Source organism: Pituophis catenifer, unplaced genomic scaffold (assembly GCF_029215685.1).
Source record: "Pituophis catenifer annectens isolate HBS135680 unplaced genomic scaffold, rPitCat1.0.hap2 SCAF_7, whole genome shotgun sequence".
NCBI lineage: Eukaryota > Metazoa > Chordata > Lepidosauria > Squamata > Colubridae > Pituophis > Pituophis catenifer.
The window spans coordinates 28,232,497-28,253,362 of NW_027256887.1; the positions used below are offsets into that span (position 1 = coordinate 28,232,497).

General features: G+C 39.7%; 1 protein-coding gene across 1 annotated transcript in view; it reads right to left on the reverse strand.

Moving 5' to 3' along the window:
- The window catches only part of MDFIC (MyoD family inhibitor domain containing), a 105,607-nt gene extending 87,666 nt beyond the window's left edge, over nt 1–17,941 (reverse strand). The window contains 3 exon segments of the mRNA XM_070947873.1: nt 14,251–14,367; nt 15,696–15,833; nt 17,893–17,941. Of these exon segments, the coding sequence (XP_070803974.1) occupies nt 14,251–14,367; nt 15,696–15,833; nt 17,893–17,941 (304 nt within the window).
- Nucleotides 17,942–20,866: the final 2,925 nt, after the last annotated feature.

Here is a 20,866-nt window from a genome sequence, read left to right on the forward strand (position 1 = left end):
TCCCAGACTGGGAGTCCGAATCCGCCCCTATTCCTTTTTTCCTGCAAGGACCGTAATGCAATTCTCGGTTTTTTCCCTCCCCAGATAAACTTCCTTACTATCCCATTTAAGTCTGAAAAATATTTTCTGTCAATACTAACAGGAGTAGTTTGAAATAAGTATAGTAATTTGGGGAGAACACTCATCTTAACAGTGGCTATCCTACCGAGGAATGATATTTGCAATTTCCCCCATCTATCCAAATCTTGCTTTATCTTTGTCAGTAAGGGTGTATAGTTATCTTCTTTTAAGGTTGAGCATCTGGCAGTAATCCAAATCCCTAGATATTTAATCTTCTTAACTATTTGAATACCCAAATTATTTACTAGTATTTCCTGTTCTCTTATTGGGATATTTTTTGTTAACATTTTAGTTTTTGTCATATTTAATTTAAATCCTGACAGTTTCCCGTATTCATCTAATTCTTTCAATACTTTTGGTCCTGTTGTTAGTGGGTCCTCCATTATCAACACTACATCATCGGCAAAAGCTTGATTCTAAAAGGTTTCATTCCTAATTTCCAATCCCCGTATTTCTTTATTTTGCCTAATTTTCCTTAACAAAACCTCCAGGGCTAATATAAATAAGAGTGGAGAAAGTGGACAGCCTTGTCTCACCCCTTTACCAATCCGGAAGGATTTAGTTACATCCCCATTCAATATAATATTTGCGCTCTGTTTATCGTAAATTGCTTTTATCGCGTTTTCAAAATACCCCCTGAAGTTCATTTTTTGGATTTGTTGGGTCAAAAATCGCCAATTTAAGTTGTCGAAAGCCTTCTGGGCATTGAGGAAGGCCATTGTCTTTTAATCTTATCTCTTTCCTCTTTTTGAAGATAGTGTCGGTTCCATCTAATCATTAGTCTTACCCTTCCCTTCGTCTCAACCCTCCTAACTCTTTTTAAAAAAATGTTGTTTGATATATTCCCCAAAAAGGGGAGGAGGAGGAGGAGGAGGAGGAGGAGGAGGAGGAGGAGGAGGAGGAGGAGGAGGAGGAGGAGGAGGAGGAGGAAAGGGAAGATGAGGAAGGAAAAGTATTTCTACTGTATTCTTATTAATATCATTCAACCTAGGGCACATGAAATAATATCATTTGTTATGTTCTAACCAGCCATTATCATCTTTCCACATGTCCACTTTTTATTCATTCCATTGAAAGTATTAGGTGATTAGGCCCTATCACCTAATACTTTACATGTGAAATTTCTACTTTCTCTTCCTGCAATCAATCTCTTTCATTCTCATTTTAATTTTTATCTTTCTTCCAAGTCTGTTTTCCCCCTAATAATCTGATATTGACATTAGCAAATAAAATTCTGACCCATATTCAGAATGTCTCAACTTGTATCGATACATATTTTCTCAATCTTATCATAAATCAATATGCTTTTTTATATTTCACCCTTTACTGTATGTATAAAGAAATAGGTTTATACTTAAAATATTTATTCTCAACATACATGTGTCTCATTTGTTTCTCTGAATTCTTATCTCATTTTCATTTATCCATCCATTTCACCTGATATAATAAGCTTTTTTTTACAACAGCACTGAAAAAAATGACTTATGACTGTTTTTCACACTTACAACCATTTCAACATTCCCTATGGGCATGCAATCAAAATTCGGATGTTTGGCAACTATCTCATATTTATGATGGTTGCAGTGTTCCAAGGTCATGTGATCACCTTTTGTGACTTTCTGACAATGGGGAAGCCAGATTCACTTAACAAACTATGTTACTAATTTAATAACTGCAGTCATTTACTTAATAACTATGGCTAGAAAAGTTGTAAAATGTGCAAAATTCACTTAACAACAGTCTCACTTACACTTAGGAACAAAAATTCTGGGCTCAATTGTGGCTGTAATCTGAGGACAATCTGTATTTATTTTTTTATCATATATTCTCCCATACATTCAGTATATTAATCATCCTTTAATAATCCATAAAGCAGACCTTATGCCATAAGGCTGAACGCAACAAGCCCATGACAGGAGAAATGAAAAAAAAGTAAGTGCAGACATGAAAAAAAGAAAATCCCCCCTCTTCCCTCTTTCAGATAGAAAGATAAATTGTTTTGGCAAAAACCTCTCAGAAATTTAATAAAGAATGAAGAGAAGATTAAAGATAGTAAGGCAAAATAGTAAGACAATAATAAAGTTTTCTAATGATGCAGAAGGTCAATCAACTCAAAGGTCAATCTCTTGAAAACTCTGGCAGAAAAAAAGAATTCTAAAATTATTTGTTGGCAGTCACATCCGAGGGAGGGAGAGCCCTGACTTACTATTGAAAACGTGTGTATATAATTTTTATAAAGTTTTTAACTACCTACCTGAACCTGAATATTGGAGTTAAATATGATTTTCATACACTGTAGGCAAATACTGTATGTAATATAATTTCCTGCAGCTGAGTGTGATTAGGACATCTATTATTCTTGTACCCACTTGGCAGTTACATACATATCTAACCATAAAATTAAAATCAAATTAAAATTTCCCAAACTGATGGTTCTTTCGCATCTGCTTGGCAGTCCAGGCTCTGAACTGCTCTGGAAGTCCATGTCTTTGGGTAACGATTTTTAATGCTTTTTCTTAACATTCAATCAGAATTTGCTTCTTTAACTTAAATCAATTATTTCATGTCTTGCATTCTGGAATAACAGAATAGGCTTTCACTTTATTTCATGTATTTGAAGAATGCTATCTTATGCTCCCATAAGGAGCATAGTTCTTTAGGAATTGTATTATAAATCCATTCCTTAAGGTAAGAAAGTTTCCCACCCCAGGCTTGTGCCACAGTCCAAGAAAGAGTGGCTTCCTACAGAATAACCAAGAGATGCTGAACTTGCACAAGTTCCAAAAGAGTCTAAATCTTTTACAAAATACTTATGTCCTCACATTAAGACATTTTACACAACAAAGTAACATAATGAGGACATCAATGAAATATGCATTCAGTATTCATAATTAGAAAAATATTAACTTTAGATTTATTTGTTAGGAGAAAGTCTTTCAAATTCACTCCATAGTGGGAAAAAATGAGAATTCAGGTATGCCTTAAATACAGCAAGTCTCACATGTAATATTCATGACATGGCAAAGATATTTTAGCTATATTACTAATATAATTCTTATCTGCCTCTCGTATGAATATTTTACTACAATAAAGCATGAAGAAGCCCATGCAATGTTAGGTGGGCACTGAGAAACCCCAATCGTTGTCTTTCTTAGCTTTAGAAATTCATTGGGTGACCAAGCCACTCACTCATTCACCATACAACCCACGATGCAGGCCTATTTAGTAGGGGAAAACCAAAAAGTAAAGGAGTCAAATCAAAAGGTGTATGAGAGTTCCAATAACTAAATACATACATACATACATACATACATACATACATAGCCATGGATTGCTGAAAAGTTATGCCATTACACTTATTTTACAATGCCATAAAAGGTAGTTATTTTAATTTCAAACTCCCTAATAGTTGCAGGATTCTTACTACTAGAATATAAGATTATGTGAAATCACTAATAAGGAGTGTTAAAAGGAAAGTGAACAGGACAAACTTTTTCATATTCATCTTGAACATTTGTAATAGAACATTCACAGAAGAGATGGTAAAGACTGCTGTAATGGGAGGAAATTATCCATGCAATTTTTTTCCAAGTTAAAATTCTGTTCCTCCTTTCAGTTCAGACAAGATATAAATCTCTATTCTGCTCACATAGTTTCAATATAGCTGAGGGCAGGGTACTCAAAAGTCCTTATCTTATGGAATTAACTGAATGGGAACCAATATATTTAGACTATTTTCTTTGATCTTCAATATTTTTGAAGAACTAAGGCATTCTGTAATATGTATGCAACAATTTAGAGATGACAAGTTTCTTCAGTTAAAAGTTGAACACTGCTTTTTCCAGAAATATCAAGAAAAATTAGTGTAGTCTTGTTCCAGTGTCTTTGTTGTATATTTCCAAAAGCAATTATATTACCCTTTTATATATATATATATATATATATATATATATATATATATATATATGTGTGTGTGTGTGTGTGTGTGTGTGTGTGTGTGTGTGTGTGTTTAATAATAAACCTTATTTTTACTAATAGTAGAATGAATTGCTGAAGCATTTACTAGCACCAGAATTTACCTTATTAAGGATAAAATAAACAAAACTTGAACTATTTTTGCAATGCTGTACAACCCATAAGAATGTGATTATTGTAATATTCTGTACAGTCATAATCCCATATTACGCATATATCCAAGTCTCCAGATTCTACTTATCTTCCATTTTCTACACCTGGTTCCATGTCCAAGTGAACAGTAGGGGGAGTAACACTAGATACAGAACTGAACAGGGGCAAATACAATATTGCATTCAGCTTGCTCTCTAAGGTGACCTCAACTACTTGCTCTTGCACCATAGTTCAAAATCACATATTTTTCTTTGTTCAGCCTTTCTGATGGTCCAACTTTCCTAATCACACAGCCAGTGCATATTTTAGCTGCCACTATAGTATCTGTACACTGTGGTACAGTGTCTAGATTTTTCACATTTTTCCCAAGAAACAAATATTACTTTATTTGTTCAGGAGTATAACCACAGCACCTGTGGATTTTTGAGCTAAAGAACTACTTTCTTAGTTAATCCGTATTCTGTTCTAAATTGTCGCTTCCTAATCAGCATTCAAATTCTTCAAGATGGAGATGACTTTTAAAGGCTATCCATAATTTGTATAGGTCTACACAAACAAAAAATTTAGTTTTTAATAACTGATAAAGCAAAAATATTTTGGGGAACTCTTGCCTTTTCTGTTAGTAATTGTGTACTTGTACAATGTGATTTTGGTGCTTCTGCTTCTCCTGAAACCAACTTGTTCCTGTGGTAGTTTTGTTGAATGTATTGTTTAACTCTGGGTGCAAAATTTTGAGGGTCTCTTATTAGCATATGAAATAAGTACAACTATCCAACAATTTTAGCATTCATTAGCAGGAGTTATTACTTGCTGTTGGAATACAGGTTTTCTAGTAAATGCTGTGTCTTCCATAACTACTGTAAAAGAAATCAATTTGCAAACTTCCTATATTAGCGTAGATGAAATTTATTTCATACAATGTATCTCCCATATTTACATCTGAATATAAGAATTATAAGTCTGGAGGCATTTAGAAATATTACAACTCATTTTTTGTTTAAATATTTTGTGTTGATCTTTTCCTTATTCTAGAGATGGCTAATGTTTTATTAACCAGGATATAGTAGGGGCATATCCTGTGGCTCACAGTTTTTACATCTACTTTTATATTTCAAATGCTAAATATGGATAATTGAATATATCATTACCACAGAAAATTGCAGGCTACTACAATGTCAGCTCACTCATTATTTAAAGTACAGTGTGGGCAGTTTCTTATTTCTTATATATTATACAACTAACAACACAACAAAAGCATTGGAATTCCAATTAAACACAGACTTTAGCAGTATTTTTCACAAGATTTTTAAAATGCACAACAGAAATGTATCAACTGAGCCAGTGAGGGCCAGGAGCTGCCTCTCATTCTGTCTCTCTGGGCACCTGGAAGTGTTTCCACTGCACTCTTGCCAGCCCCAGCCCTGCCCGTGGCGCCAGGCAATCTCGCAGCCAAGGGCCCCTCTCTTCTGCAGCTCACCTTGTGGCTCTAGAGCAGGCGGCGACCACGGTTTGTGCTCCGCCAGGCCTGGAGCTCGGGTCTTGGTCAGGTTGCTGCTACGTTGCCTCCCAGTGCAATGCTCGGCCTCAGCTTGGGAGCAAACCTCTGCCTTCCCTGAGATGTGTGATCAACAAAAAAATGGGGGGGGGGGGGAAGGGATTTTCCTGCTGATCGTCCTTTGAGACTAGCACAGATACACATCCCAAAAAGGCTCCATCCAAAACCTTCAGCCTTGCAATCCTGCACAGGGAAGGCAGAGGTTTGCTCCCAAGCTGAGGCAGAACGTTGCACTGGGAGACCTCTGCAGGTAATATTGAGTTGCACGTCTTGCTCCAGTGAGTGGGATGCAGACTGGGGGCTTGGCAGCCAGGGAAGACATGGTTTTGGGATGCAAAGGAAGAAGGGGTAATCTCCCCCTTTCTTCATCTCACTGCATGGAGCTCGCACAATGCAGCGTGACCGCTGGCAAAGGGGGCCTGGCAGGGGACGTGCTCCAGAGATCTGGGCCTGCCAGGACCCCATGCTAGGCAGGAGCAACCCAGCAGGGCTCCTGAGTGCAGTGCAGCTAGGAGGGTGATGAAGCCAGCAGCAGCAGGTACAGCAGGCCCAGCAGCCGGGGAGAGGTGGGGGAAGCTGATTCTGAAACACCACATGGCATTCTGCCTCATCATAGCAGCAGCCTGATCAAGACCCGAGCTCCAGGCCTGGTGGAGTGCAAACCGTGGTCACCGCCACTCCAGAGCCACAAGGTGAGCTCTGGGAGAGCGGGGCCCTTGGCTGCGAGGTTGCTTGGCACCACGGATAGGGTGGGAGATGGCAGGAGTGTGCTGGAAACACCTCCAGGTGCCCAGAGACACAGAACAAGAGGCAGCTCCTGGACCTCGCTGGCTCAGCTGATCCGTGGGCCACAATTAAGGCTCTGAGCCACCATGAGGTGACTGCATTTGCCTCCTGCGCATCAAAAAAAATAAGACCTCCCTGAAAGTAAGCCTGAGTGCTTATTTTCAAATTTAAAAGAAAACAAGACCGGGTCTTATTTTCGGGGAAGCACAGTAAATGTGCAGATGCTCTCTATAAGTGGAGCAAAATACTATTACTGAATTGTTACTGCAGGGCCAAAAAACAAACTATCCAACATATAGTGATGAAGTGTCAAAACAGAGCCTATAATGGAGCTTTGCTGATTTCCTGGCTGTGACAAATGAAGCAGAAAAAAATATATCTGTAAACTAGACATATGTTTACAATATTTTAGATTTCATATTTTGTATTTTTATCTTGTTTTCATCAAAATGTGATGTAAATGTGCCATGTTATTAAAAAACAAATAATGACCAATTACCACACACATAGCATAATTTTATGCATGCTTTACCAAATAAAATTTCAGTTTGCTTGCTGGGGCTTATTCCAAACAAGTAAATTTTAGTTAAGTAAAACATAAAAACAAGATAAAAACATCAAATCTTATCCAAGAAACAAAAGTTATTTTGCTTATGTAATACATTCCCTGTAATAAAATTTAATCTACTTTATAATCACTACTTTTGGGGAAATCCCTTTGGAATCCTTGCCTCTTCTCAGATTTAAGATTACCCTGTATGTGGAAGAGCTTATTGAAATAATGACTGATATAAAAGTACATCACTGAAATATGTACTAATAGTGCTTTTTCATTCATGTATTGATTTACAAATTAAAGTCACTTTCAAAATATCACATTGTCTATGAATGAAAATCCCATGCATGATTAAAATCACTTCCTGCTAACTATCATTTTGTCTGATTGGAAAAACTTCAGCACAAATTAGCTTTTAGTGAGGCCTCGGTCAACTGTCCCAATAAGGAATCTCTAATAGTAAGAGCTGATTTGCAATAGAGATTTCACTAGCATATTTGTAATCATCATATGATAAAAGATGATCATGTGAAGCCACCTTAAATGATTACCTCTCAGAAGACAATTCACTAATTCTTGCAAATGGGGACTCTGCAAAAATAGCCACTTCAATTTCTCAAGTACCATAGAGAATTTGAATTTTTAAAATGTCATGCTTTACCTTTAAAGGCATTCATTTTTGACATATCTAGATAGTTTAAATTTCTCCTCTTACTGAAGAGTAGACTTATAAGATAGTAAAACATGTCCATCATAAGTTTTTCTTCTTCCCATATGGATGAAAACATGCCTTTTCAGGGGGAAAAAAAGGTATATGTTTAATGAAAAAGAGGATAAATTTGAAGCTGAAGTGATGGATGGCAGTGACCTTTCTATCTGTAAAACATCAGCATATAATAGGCTATTTAATCTTGAGAACTGGATTATTATTAATCAATTATTCATGACAGTTTGAATATATGGGAGATGCTTCTTGTTTTGTTAAATATCACAAAGCAGACGTCCTGTTTGAGCAACAGAAAGATTAAATCTGAGTAAATGTACAAGATACTACAATCTTCAATGTCTACTGCTATTTCAACTTAAGCGTATTTACCTGAAAGGAAGACTTAGATTAGTTCCCAAATTAATTATTGTTATAAAATGAGTGTAATCATAAGATACTGAAGCATGGTAATGAAAGCAGATGAGGGAAGATAGTAGTATGCAATATTTCTTTCTGGGAAGGAATGTCTTAAACTGTTTTCTTTACAACAAACATAATATCTTTTATACCTTTCTTAAAGTTACAGAACAAGCAGAATTGTAGAATACAGTCCTATATTTGCAATAATTTTTATTACAACAAGGATAATATGAGCAGGGAATATCTAATTTGCTTTAGCAGTAAGCCTAACATTTTGGAAGTAAATATGTGTTTTTGAAATGAACACCGCAACACCTTGTTTTTAATTTCATACTTAAAATGGTCAAGTCCATCTTCACTTTATCACTGCAATTAAGTAAATATGAATTGATGACAACCATTTCAAAAGTGTTAATTATCTGCTATAAATATTATCAGCTCTTAGGGACTACAAAGTGAGATTTTCTTTATGAACACAAGTTACTATTTTTCAAGAGTATGCTTATAATTGCATTCAGATCTTGTTCTACAATTTTAATTTTCTAAATAGAATAGTATTTTAACTGAAAGAGTAACAAATTCCTGATTGTAGCTAAGTATTGTAATAGTACTGTATTAATAAAAATTAAACTTTATGGCAATCTATACGAGTATAAATGTTTCTCACTAATGGCCCCTATATAAATATCTTCATCAAGTCAATTAAATTTCTAATAGAAATATATTGCTCTCTTGCATCAAGAGACATAAAGAAACAAGGACTCTGCATCAGCATCTTAATTCCAGAGTTGTGTGACAGTGAGATGGGCAACATATATATTTAATAAACAAATAAATAAAATTGTTTATAAGCCATTCATATATGGTTCCTGAGCAAATCAAAAGAAGTATGAACAGTCATTAGAATCAAAAGTAAGACTATATACTCAGTGGTGGAATTCAGCCAGTTCACACCACTTCGGGAAAACCGGTTGTTAACTTTCTGAGCAGTTTGGCAAACTGGTTGTTGGAAGAAATCATTAGGGGAGAGAACCGGTTGTTAAATTATTTGAATCCTACCACTGTATATACTATATCTCAATCAAAGAATACTAAATGAAGAATTTTCAGAAAGCGAGGAGGAGTTGATTCAGAAAGCAATTTATAATAACAGCAGCCTAGACAGGTCTTGCAATATTCTTCAGGTACTGAGGAAATGACAGCAGTTTATCTCCAACAACCCCCCCTCCCAATACTCCAATTTTAATAAATAAAGTTATATTCTTGGACACTATGATAACATTCATGGATATTTGCCAGTAAGATTGGTCCATGGTTTATTATCTTACTGCATAATATAAAAATAAAAAAGAAACATCTGGAAATAATTACAGCAAAAAAATTAAAAGCTCTTATAACAAAAAAACAATAATTGAAACTATGTAGGTATATAAATAATCCATTCAGGAGAAAGGAATATTCAGTCATGAATGTATCAACTAGATACAAGAACAGTTTTTCCCTGAATGCCATAACTCTGCTAAACAAATAATTCCCTCAACACTGTCAAACTATTCACTAAGTCTGCACTACTATTACTATTAGTCTTCTCATCGTTCCTATCACCCATCTCATCCCACTTATGACTGCATGACTGTAACTTTATTGCTTGTACCCTTACGATTTATATTGATTGTTTCCTGGTATGATTTGATTGCTTATTTGTACCCTATGGCTATCATTAAATGTTATAACTTCTGATTCTTGATGAATGTATCTTGTCTTTTTATGCACACTGAGAGCATATGCACCAAAGACAAATTCCTTGTGTGTTCAATCACATTTGGCCAATAAATGTGTACAGCACGGAAACGGCATTGGTCGCGTTGGTTGATGATCTCTGGAGGGCTCAGGACAGGGGTTGCTCCTCTGTCCTGGTCCTATTAGATCTCTCAGCGGCTTTTGATACCATCGACCATGGTATCATACTGCACCGGCTAGAGGAGTTAGGGGTGGGGGTTACTGTCCTACGGTGGTTCTCCTCCTTTCTCTCTGACCGGTCGCAGTCTGTGTTGACAGGGGGGCAGAGGTTGACCCCGAGGCCCCTTGTATGTGGGGTGCCACAAGGGTCGGTCCTCTCGCCCCTTCTGTTCAACATTTATGTGAAGCCACTGGGTGAGATCATCCGTGGTTTTGGGGTGAAGTACCACCAGTACGCTGATGATCCTCAGCTGTACATCTCCACCCTGGACCACCCCAATGATGCCCTTGAAGTGATGTCCCAGTGCCCGGAGGCCGTGCGGATCTGGATGGGGAGAAACAGACTTAGGCTCAACCCATCCAAGACCGAGTGGCTGTGGTTTCCGACATCCCGATATAGTCAGTTGGTGCCATCACTAACTATTGGGGGCGAGTCATTGCCCCCCACGGAGAGGGTTCGCAACTTGGGTGTCCTCCTGGACTCACGGCTGTCTTTAGAAGAGCACATGACGGCCGTGGCCAGGGGGACTTTTTATCAGGTCCGCCTGTTTCGCCAGTTGCGCCCCTTTCTGGATCGGGACTCATGCCGGTCACTCATGCCCTCGTTACTTCCCGCTTGGACTACTGCAATGCTCTCTACATGGGGCTCCCCTTGAGGAGCACCCGGAGGCTCCAGCTGGTCCAGAATGCAGCCGCGCGGGTGGTTATGGGAGCGACGTGGCGCTCCCATGTGACCCCCCTCCTGCGTGAGCTGCACTGGCTCCCGGTGGTCTTCCGGGTGCGCTTCAAGGTTTTGGCTACCACCTTTAGAGCGCTCCATGGCATCGGACCGGGGTATTTACGAGACCGCCTTCTGCTACCAACAGCCTCTCACCGACCAGTACGCTCCCATAGAGAGGGGCTCCTCAGGGTGCCATCGGCCAAACAGTGTCGACTGGCAGCCCCCAGGGGGAGAGCCTTCTCTGTGGGGGCACCTACCATCTGGAACGAGCTCCCCCCAGAGATACAGAAGATCCCGGACCTGCGCACGTTTCGCCGTGCCCTCAAAACTTTTCTATTTCAGCAAGCTGGCCTGGCCTAACTCCCCTCTTTTACATTTTTTAATTTTTTTTAATTTGTGGCTTTATAAATTGGGTGTTTTAATCTATGTTTCGGCCAAAATATTTAATAATTTTAAGGGATTTTTAATATTTGTATTATCTGTATTTTATCTTGGCTGTTCACCGCCCTGAGTCCTTCGGGAGTAGGGCGGTATAGAAATTTGATTATAAATAAATAAATAAATAAATAAATAAATAAATAAATAAATAAATAATTATATTATATTATATTATATTATATAAACAAAAGCAAGATTAAAATAACTATTCTATTCCTACCTATGCTTTGTTAACAGATCAAAAATCTAAAGCACTGACATTTTCTTTAATTCTGTTTTCATTACTTCTTGCATATACTGTTTTTGGCAACAAACTTAAAAATAGTTTGCTATTATCTTCTCCCAGGATGGTTTTGTTTTGTTTTTGGACTTTCTGGTATAGCTACAGAAAGCTATACTCCTGAGATTTCCTCATAATTTCCAATTCTTATATTAATCAAGACCATCTTTGCTTGACTTGATAGTATCGACGTGCATCCAACCTGGATTCATACATGAAATAATGTGATACATGAAATAATAATGTGATAAACATTTACATTATTCTATAAACTTAACTAACATGAATTATAATACATATCTTGTTTAACATATTCTATAAATTTTGATTTGTTTCAGCATTTCACAAGACCAAGAGCTCTATCTTGATGAAATACTTTTGCACTTGTTACTCACAAGAAATAAAAAGATTGCTTTGTAAATTAATGAATCCCTAATCAGAATTGAATCCAGATGGAAGGTCCTTGTCTTATATAAGAGGTATCACATTAGCACAGATTCTTGGAACAAATAAGTTCTTCTCGTGTTCTGTTTATTCACATGATCTACTATAGAGCCTACATATCAAAATACTTTTTTGTGTACTTCATTTTAGTTTGGCGCACCTGGAGGAGAAGTATACTCATGTGCAAATGCTGTTTGTTGATTTTAGTTCAGTGTTCAACATAATTATTCCTCAGCATTTGGTGAACAAACTGTGTCTATTAGGTTTTAATACTTCTTTATGTAACTGAATACTTGATTTCCTTATTGATAGGCCCCAGTTTGTATGAGCTGGAAGAAACGTTTCCAATTCCATCTCCTTGAGTATGCGTTCCCCACAGTGCTATGTCTTGAGTCCATTACTGTTCACCTTGATGACCCATGACTGCTGTGCCAAGTGAAGTATGTGGATGACACACAGCAGTGGTGGGTCTTATCCGGGATGGCAATGAAGATTCTTACAGGGAGGAGGTGAAGGCTTTGGTGGACCAGTGCAATTAAAATAACCTGGTCTTGAATGTTAACAAAACAAAGGAGATCATTGTTTGTTTTAAAAAGAACCAGCATAGTCATACACCATTTTGTATCAAGGCTGAAGCTGTGGAGGTGATCAATAGTGTTAAGTATCTGGGAGTGCAGATAATTAACAGCCTGACTTGGTCTCTTCATACTTTATCTTCAGTGAATCATGCAAATCAGTGTTTGCATTTCCTGAGTTGGATGAGGAGAGCACATCTTTCTCCTTCTGTCCTGGCCACTTCTTACAGATTGAGAGCGTTTTAACAAACTGCACCACTGTTTGGTAGCAGTGCCTCAGATAGAAAGTCCATAAAGAGAGTGGGAAGGACAGCTGTGAAGATTATAGGAAGCTCACTTCCTGATATTCAGGATACTGCTTATAAGGGCTATGTGCTTAGAGCTCAAAGCATTGTTAGAGACCCCACACACCCATTTCATGGTCTGTTTCTGTTGCTCCACTCTGGGAGGAGGTTTCAAAAATAGCAGGACTACTAGATTCTGTAATAGCTTTGTTCCATATGCTATCCGTCTTGTAAACTTGCAGGATTTTTTTCCCTCAAGTATATGTATACATTTCAACTAGAATGTGATGTTTCTCTGTGTCATATAAGTGTGTGTATATGGGAATATGCATAATGGTTATCTTTTGAAAGCTGAATGCAACAAAATTTCATTTTAATGTATGCTGATTAGTATACATTTAAAGTGACAATGAAGTTTTTATTCTACCCTGTTCTATTCTATCTACTGTAGAGCCTACAAATCAAAACACTGTTAGATGTTACAATCCTTTAATTCCATAGTAATTATTCAAAAGTAAATTCTTCAACTGCCACAATAGTATTGCTGCTATTGGGTTTGTTCAGCCTCTTATGTGAAACTTAAATGATACCATAATAAATCTTACTTGAAATATATTCTAGTTATCCTACAATGCTCCTGCACACTCATACACCAACCAATAAGGCTATACCTCATGCTAAGCCATAGTTTGTTTTAGCTATGTTTTATGGACAAATATAACAGACTGGGTCATCCAGAATGCAAAAATAATGATCCTGGTTTATAAACAATAATGATGGGCAATAATGAACAATAATGATGGGGAAACATTGTTCTAAACCACAAACAGATCCTGTTGCAGTTTAACAAAATATGTCATCTTAGAACTATATAACACATATTTCTATAATTATAAAAAAAGAGCAATTGAGATACTGGATGGATCTATTTACCAATCTAAATTACAATGTGGTTTGTTTAGTTAGGGTAGAACACTATGTGAATACTTTATACTATTTATACTTTATACTATTTTATACTATTTATACTTTATAAACTATTTATAATTCAGCACAACATATGAAGCTAACCAAAATCACCAATATAATGTATTTGTGTCACAGTTTCTCCTCTTTGATACATAAGATTTACAGAAATAATTCTTGGGGAGAAATTTGATATACTTGGTAACATATTGTAGTACATTAACAGCCTATAGGGCAGTTTACATTGAAAACCGCTTCCTCCCCATCCCTCAAAAAAAAGGACAGTAGCTTTGCTATTTTGTAAATACTTACTTCTAATGAGATTACCATCACTGCCATTTCCCCAGATGGACTGGGCATGTGTATCTGCTTGTATGTTTTGATTATGTGAATGTTCTGGTCCTCTTAGCACTCCTACAGCTGTTTTGTCTTAACCGTGTTTTCTAAGAACCACAAAACATTAAGATTAACATTTTATTTTTCCATTTTTAAATTTACTGTGATAAATGAGTTTCACCAATTAGTTGACATATAGACCTTTAGGGATTTATACACTCTACAAAGACTCTCTACTGATACACTCTACAAAGAATAGTTTTTCACAAAAATTCAATATACTACCGTTATTATACTACATGAAGACTATGGCGGCGCGCATAGACGCTGCAGCTTTGAGCTCCTGATATCACAGTGGAGTGTGTAGGCAAAAACTAGTCTATACCCACGGGGAGTTACTAAAGATTGGATCTTCTAGTCGATTAGATATTACCAGTGACTTCCAGTGGTCTCATAATATACCAAGTGGCATAGTAAAACTCCCAGGCTCTCCATGGATTGTTGTTGGGCCTAGGAGGCAGAGAAGAGAATGGAAGCAGAGGCGGGGATGCAGAGCTGGTTTACTAGCTCGGTTACAGAAGCAGCCTCACAGACCAGCATTACCAAGCATTTTTCTAATCAACTCTAGTTCCTTTGTCCACAAAACTGATGAACTAGACCTATGGGTAGCAGCAAATAAGCTCATTCGTGACTGCTATCCATTTGTACCAGATGCATCAGTGGAGCTAACTAACTGCACCACACACTGCTTCGACAGAAACAGCAACTCTAGTAAAAGCAAAAGTGGAGGACTTTGTATTTACACACATAATGACTGGTGTACTAACAGTAGAGTTACTTATACACACTGTTCTCCAGATGTGGAACTCTTAACTGTCATTTGTTGGCCATTTTATTTACCTAGAGAGATTTCTGTTATAGTTATCACCACTGTCTATATTCCACCTGATGCAAATGTTAGCACAGCACTGTCTAAGTTATATGACGTCATTGAGAGGCAGCAGCAAACTTACCCTGAGGGCGCTTTTGTCATGGCTGGGGATTTTAATCAAGCCTGACTAAAGTCTGTTCTCCCTATGTTTGTGCAGTATGTGCAGTATACCACCAGAGATAAGAACACTCTAGACCATATGTACTCAAACTTAAGACAGGCATATAGACCAATCCCCCTCTCCCATCTGGGTACGTCTGATCACATCTCTCTGCTACTGTATCCAAAGTATATCCCTCTTAGGAAAAGGATATGGCCAGTCAGGAAAATTGTCAAAATCTGGCAAACTGGCAAGTTGCAGGACTGCTTTGAGACTACCGAGTAGAGTATATTTGAACATTTGGAGCTGCAAGAATTCACTGATGCTGTACTCTCTTACATTAAAACATGCACAGACAATGTAACAGTGAATAAGCCCATAAGAGTTTACAGTAATCGTAAACCCTGGATGTCAGTAGGGGTACAGGGAGTACCCCTGTACTGAGAGCCCGAAACTCCACCTTCAAGGCAGGAAATGAAGATGAATACAACGAGGCCAGGACAAATATGAAGAGAGGCATTAAGGCAGCTAAACAGAAATACAAACAAAAGGTAGAGAAGCATCTGGAAGATAATAAGTCAAGACAGGTGTGGCAGGGGCTACAACACCTAACCAACTATAAGGGCAATATGAAAAAAAATAGCCAATGCTGATGCCCTGCTGGTGGAGGAACTAAATAGCTTCTTTGCCCGCTTTGAGGTCAAAAGACTTGTCTCTGTGGCTCTAGTCCAGGGGTCAGCAACCTATGGCTCCGGAGCCACAAGCGGCTCTTTTGTGGCTCCCTGTCAGATGATCCCACCACTGGCTGGCCCCACCCCTCACCCGCCCTTCCCAGTCACTCCTTGCCTGGCCTGAGAAGGTAAGGGCGGCGGCAGGGGATGTAGAAGTGGCCAGGGCAGAGACAGAGGCATACAGAGAGAGGGGGAGAGAGAGAGACATAGAGAGATACAGAGAGAGGGGGAGTGGGGAGAGAGAGGGAGGGAGGGGAGAGAGAGAGATATATGTCAAAAGGATTTTGTGATTCCTGGTGTTTTTGGTTCTCTGCCCTAATGACCGGTTGGGTAGGTGTGGCTAGGAGGGTCATGTGACTGGTGGAAGTGAGTGACATCGGCCATGCCCACCCAGGTTTTGTGGCTCCCGGTGTTTTATTTTCTGTGGGAAATGGATACAAATGGCTCTTTGAGTATTTAAGATTGCAGACCCCTGCTCTAGTCCAAAGGCCCTATAACCTCCAGCCACTCGCCCTGGATGAACATCAAGCGAGAGCTGTGCTGAAGGCTGTAAATCCCAACAAAGCTTCAGGTCCAGACGGGGTGCTGGGGAAAGTGGTAAAAACCTGTGCTGACCAATTAACAGGGGTCCTGACTAGGATTTTTAACATCTCCCTGCAACAGGCTAGAGTCCCATCATGCTTGAAAGTAGCCAGAATTATCCCAGTTCCGAAGAAAGCAGCCATAAACAGCCTGAATGATTATAGACCCATTGCACTGATGTCTATAGTGATGCTTTGAGAGACTGGTCCTACAACACCTCAGGTCCTGTCTTCCACCAAATTTTGATCAACACCAGTTTGCTTATAGAAGCAAGAGGTCGACAGGAGATGCCATTGCCACTTCTCTACATATTGCACTGAGCCACCTTGAGAAATCAGGGAATTATGTCAGAATGCTTTTTATAGACCAAGGGTCGGCAACCTCAAACACTCAAAGAGCCACTTGTACCAGTTTCCTACAGAAATAAAAACACACAGGGAGCCACAAAACCTGGGTGGGCATGGCCAACTCGATGTCACTCATTCTCACCCAGTCACATGACCCCTAGCCATGCCTACCCAGCCACAAAACCATTCTTTATGTCTCTCTCCCTATCTCCCCCCTCTGTGTCTCTCTCCCTCTGTATCTCTCTCTCCCCCACTCTACGTATCACCCTGTGTGTGTGTGTGTCTCTCTCTCTCTGTATGTGTGTGTGTCTCTCTCTCCCCCCTCCCTTCAGGCGACCGCCCTCCTCCTCCCCTCTCCTCTCGTAACCTCCTGGCCAGCTGTGGCTGAGCAGGAGCATGTGCATGCGCGGGGAGACCCTCCTCAAGCAAGCGCCGAAGTGCAGCAAAGACGTGCACAGGGTGGGCGGCTGTTTCTTAGGAGGGTCTTAACAAGACACAGCTTCTCTCTTGCACTAATGCTCCGGCCATTGCTTTGCCATGTCATCCCCCATCCCCGGCAGCTCTTCAGCCGAGCACGGAGCGTGCGAACTCCAGCCCGAAGCAACAGGAAGTGAAGGCTGTCTTACATGCAAAAGTGGAGTGAAGGCAGGTACAGGACTGCTTCGCTCTTGCACTCTCTGATGACCCTCTTCCCCCTCCTCCTCTCAGGATGCCCCGGACAACTGTGGCTCAGCCGGAAGCATGTGCATGCATGGGAAGACCTTTCTCAAGCAAGCGCCAAAGCTCAGGAAAGGCGCATGCGGGGCAGGAAACAGTTTGCTTAAGGAGGGTCTCCCTGCACATGTGCACGCTCCCGGCTCAGACACAGTTGGCCAGGGGATTATGAGAGGAGGAGGGGGAGAGTGCAGGAGTGAAGTGGCCCTGTACCTGCCTTCACGTCACATTTGCATGTAAGGCAGCCTTTGCTTCCTGCCATTTCGAGCTGGAGTCCAAAAAAGAAATAAGAGGGGTGAGGGGCGGAGCCAACCAGTGATGGGACAGGGAGCCATGACAGAGGGCCCAAAGAGCCGCTTGCGGCTCCAGAGCTGTGGGTTGCCGACCCCTGTTATAGACTATAGCTCGGCCTTTAATACCATTTTACCAGCATTCTCATTGAAAATCTGACTGACCTGAATTTTCCTCCCCTCACTTGTGACTGGGTCAAAAACTTCCTGACAGATCATCCACAAGCAGTAAGAGTTGGTTCCTTTACATCTTCCACCCTGAAGCTCAGCACAGGCTACCCTCAGGGCTGTGTGCTCAGCCCCTACCTGTACTTGCTGTATACACATGACTGCATATCCTCTGATCCATCCAACATCATGATAAAGTTTGCAGATGACACAATGGTGCTGGGTCTCATAACTGGAGGGGATGAATCAGCATACAGGGAAGAAATCCAGAAGGTATCCACATAGTGCTCAAAAAATAACTTCTAAATATTAGTAAGACAAAGGAGATGGTGCTAGATTTCCAAAAGCACAGAGAGGAACTTGCCTCACTGTATATTGAGGGGGGCTGTGTGGCGAGAGTTTCCTCTTTTAAATTTTTGGGAGTGCTTATTAGTCAAGATCTTACCTGGAAAAACAACACATCCCTGGTGATTGGCAATGCCCAACAGACTTCATTTCCTTAGAGTCCTGCAAAAAAATCAGGTGAAACAACAGCTGATTACTTCTTTCTATCTGTCCACGATAGAAAGTGTCCTCACATACTGCATTACAGTATGGTACACTGGTTTAACTGCTGCGGACAGGAAGGCACTACAGAGAGTGATCAATTTGGCACAAGAAACGATTGGTTGCCCTCTAACACCACTGGATGACATTGCCAGGTCTTGCTGCTTTAGCAGACTAAGAAAGATACTCAGAGATGATTCACACCCTGCTCAGTGTCTCTTCACACATCGGGCAGAAGACATCGAAGCATATCCAGCCGAACAAATGGTTTCTATCCTTGAGCTGTCAGACTCTTAAACACAACTACAATCACTCCACACACATGCGGAAACATATGACTAGTTTTTCTTTTTCTTTCTTTTTCTTTTTTCCTCCTAATTGCTTGCATAGGGATTATTCTTTATACTATTTATGTTGTTTGTATTTTTTTGTCATGGACTGCACCAGTGAGGCTAAAACCAATTTTGTTGTATACATGATGTACAATGACAATAAAGGCTATACTAATTGTTGAGAAACTCAGCAGATCTTTAGTCTATCCACAATCACTTCGTACACACAATCTTTTTCCCGTATGCAATGCAAAAGAAATTAGAAATATTATAAATGAGTTGATATACCATTTTTGACCATGGAAAGACAAGTGTCAATTTACATCAATAGAAGAACAACCATTCAAAGACTATGAGAAATTAGAAGCATTCTAAATGAGTAAATGGAAACAGTTTAGCATCACATTCCACTAGAAAAAGGAGTCTGTACTAAAAGACAAACTGTTTAATAGTATATTCCAGCAGAGGAGGGACGATTTATTCACAGGAAAAGTTGTATATACAATCTATAAAAGAAGAATGGAATTACAAGATTTAGTGGAAAACTTTTGATCTGATTTTATTTTTTATTTAGATTTTTAATCCTGCCTTTTTATTTTTATAAATACCATATTTTCCAGAGTATAAGACACTCTGGAGTATTAGACGCACATTAGTTTTTGGGAAGGAAAACCAGAAAAAAAAAATTCTGCCTCTGCCTACCAGTATTCATCTGGCTAGCGTCCTTGCAGCAAACAGAAAACAGCCCGGTCAGCTTCAGCACGTTATTGCAGCCTGATTCAGCATGAGCAGCTGATTGGCAGTTGGATCGGCCTCTATGACTATGACTGCTGTACTGTAGGCAAGCTGATTTGTTTGTTCAATTGATGTTATCTGGACTACTGCAAGTGCATAGTTCACATCTATCATCAATGGCACCAAATGTTTTCTAGGCACAGTCTTCAATGTTGGAAGCCTTCTTCTTTCCGCATTTGTTGCAGCATGTGCCAAGATTTTAGCTTTCAGTTCAATGCCTCGCATTGAGTACTCCTGGTGCGTCAATGATGACTTCAGACCCTTGCTGATCCTAATCTTGCAAAATATCCGCATTTTCTTCGAATTCAGACTGTTCAGTTGCTCCAGATGTTATTGGAGTATTTTCTGCTGCCACTTCAGCAGACTGCTGTTCAGCAGTCTGTGTTCCTGTTTCACAATTTTTCCGTATTTCTTCAAGCTCGATTTCACTGAGCACTTTGTTCTGAGTGATGAATCGTTGTTGATCAGCTAATCGTAATTCAGTTATCCTTGAGTCTGGGTATTTTTGTTTCCATAATTTGTACATCCTTTTTTGATAGCCTCGTTTTTCTGGTTCTGCTTTGTAGTAGCATTTCATTACTGTGCAGTTCTCTGACATGATGTGTTTCTGCCACTTCTGAGGTTGTTCAGCTTCCAGTAGCTCTGCAGGCCCATGCCCTGGTTGCTCAGCTATGGGACCTGTGGCCTGTAGCCCACTTGTCGACGGATGCCCAGGTTCCCCAACACCCGACGTGGTCCTTGTTAACCCGGGCGACGACCAAGCCGGTATAGGCCGACGGCCCATTAACAGTTCAGTAGAGCTGCTGTTGGTAAAAGGGCAGGGGGTTACGTGTTGGGTCAATAAGTACCTTGCCACTTTCTCTGACCAGTCTCCTTTTGTGAACCTGGATAGGGCATCCTTGGCCGATCTCACGGCGGGTTCAGCCAGCCCATTACTGGCCGGGCAAAATGGCGCTACCCTGGCATGATGGATGCCAAGCCCTGCCAGGTAGATTTGGAAGGAGGCAGAAGTTAGTTGCGGCCCATTATCAGAGATGAGGACATCAGGGAGGCCGT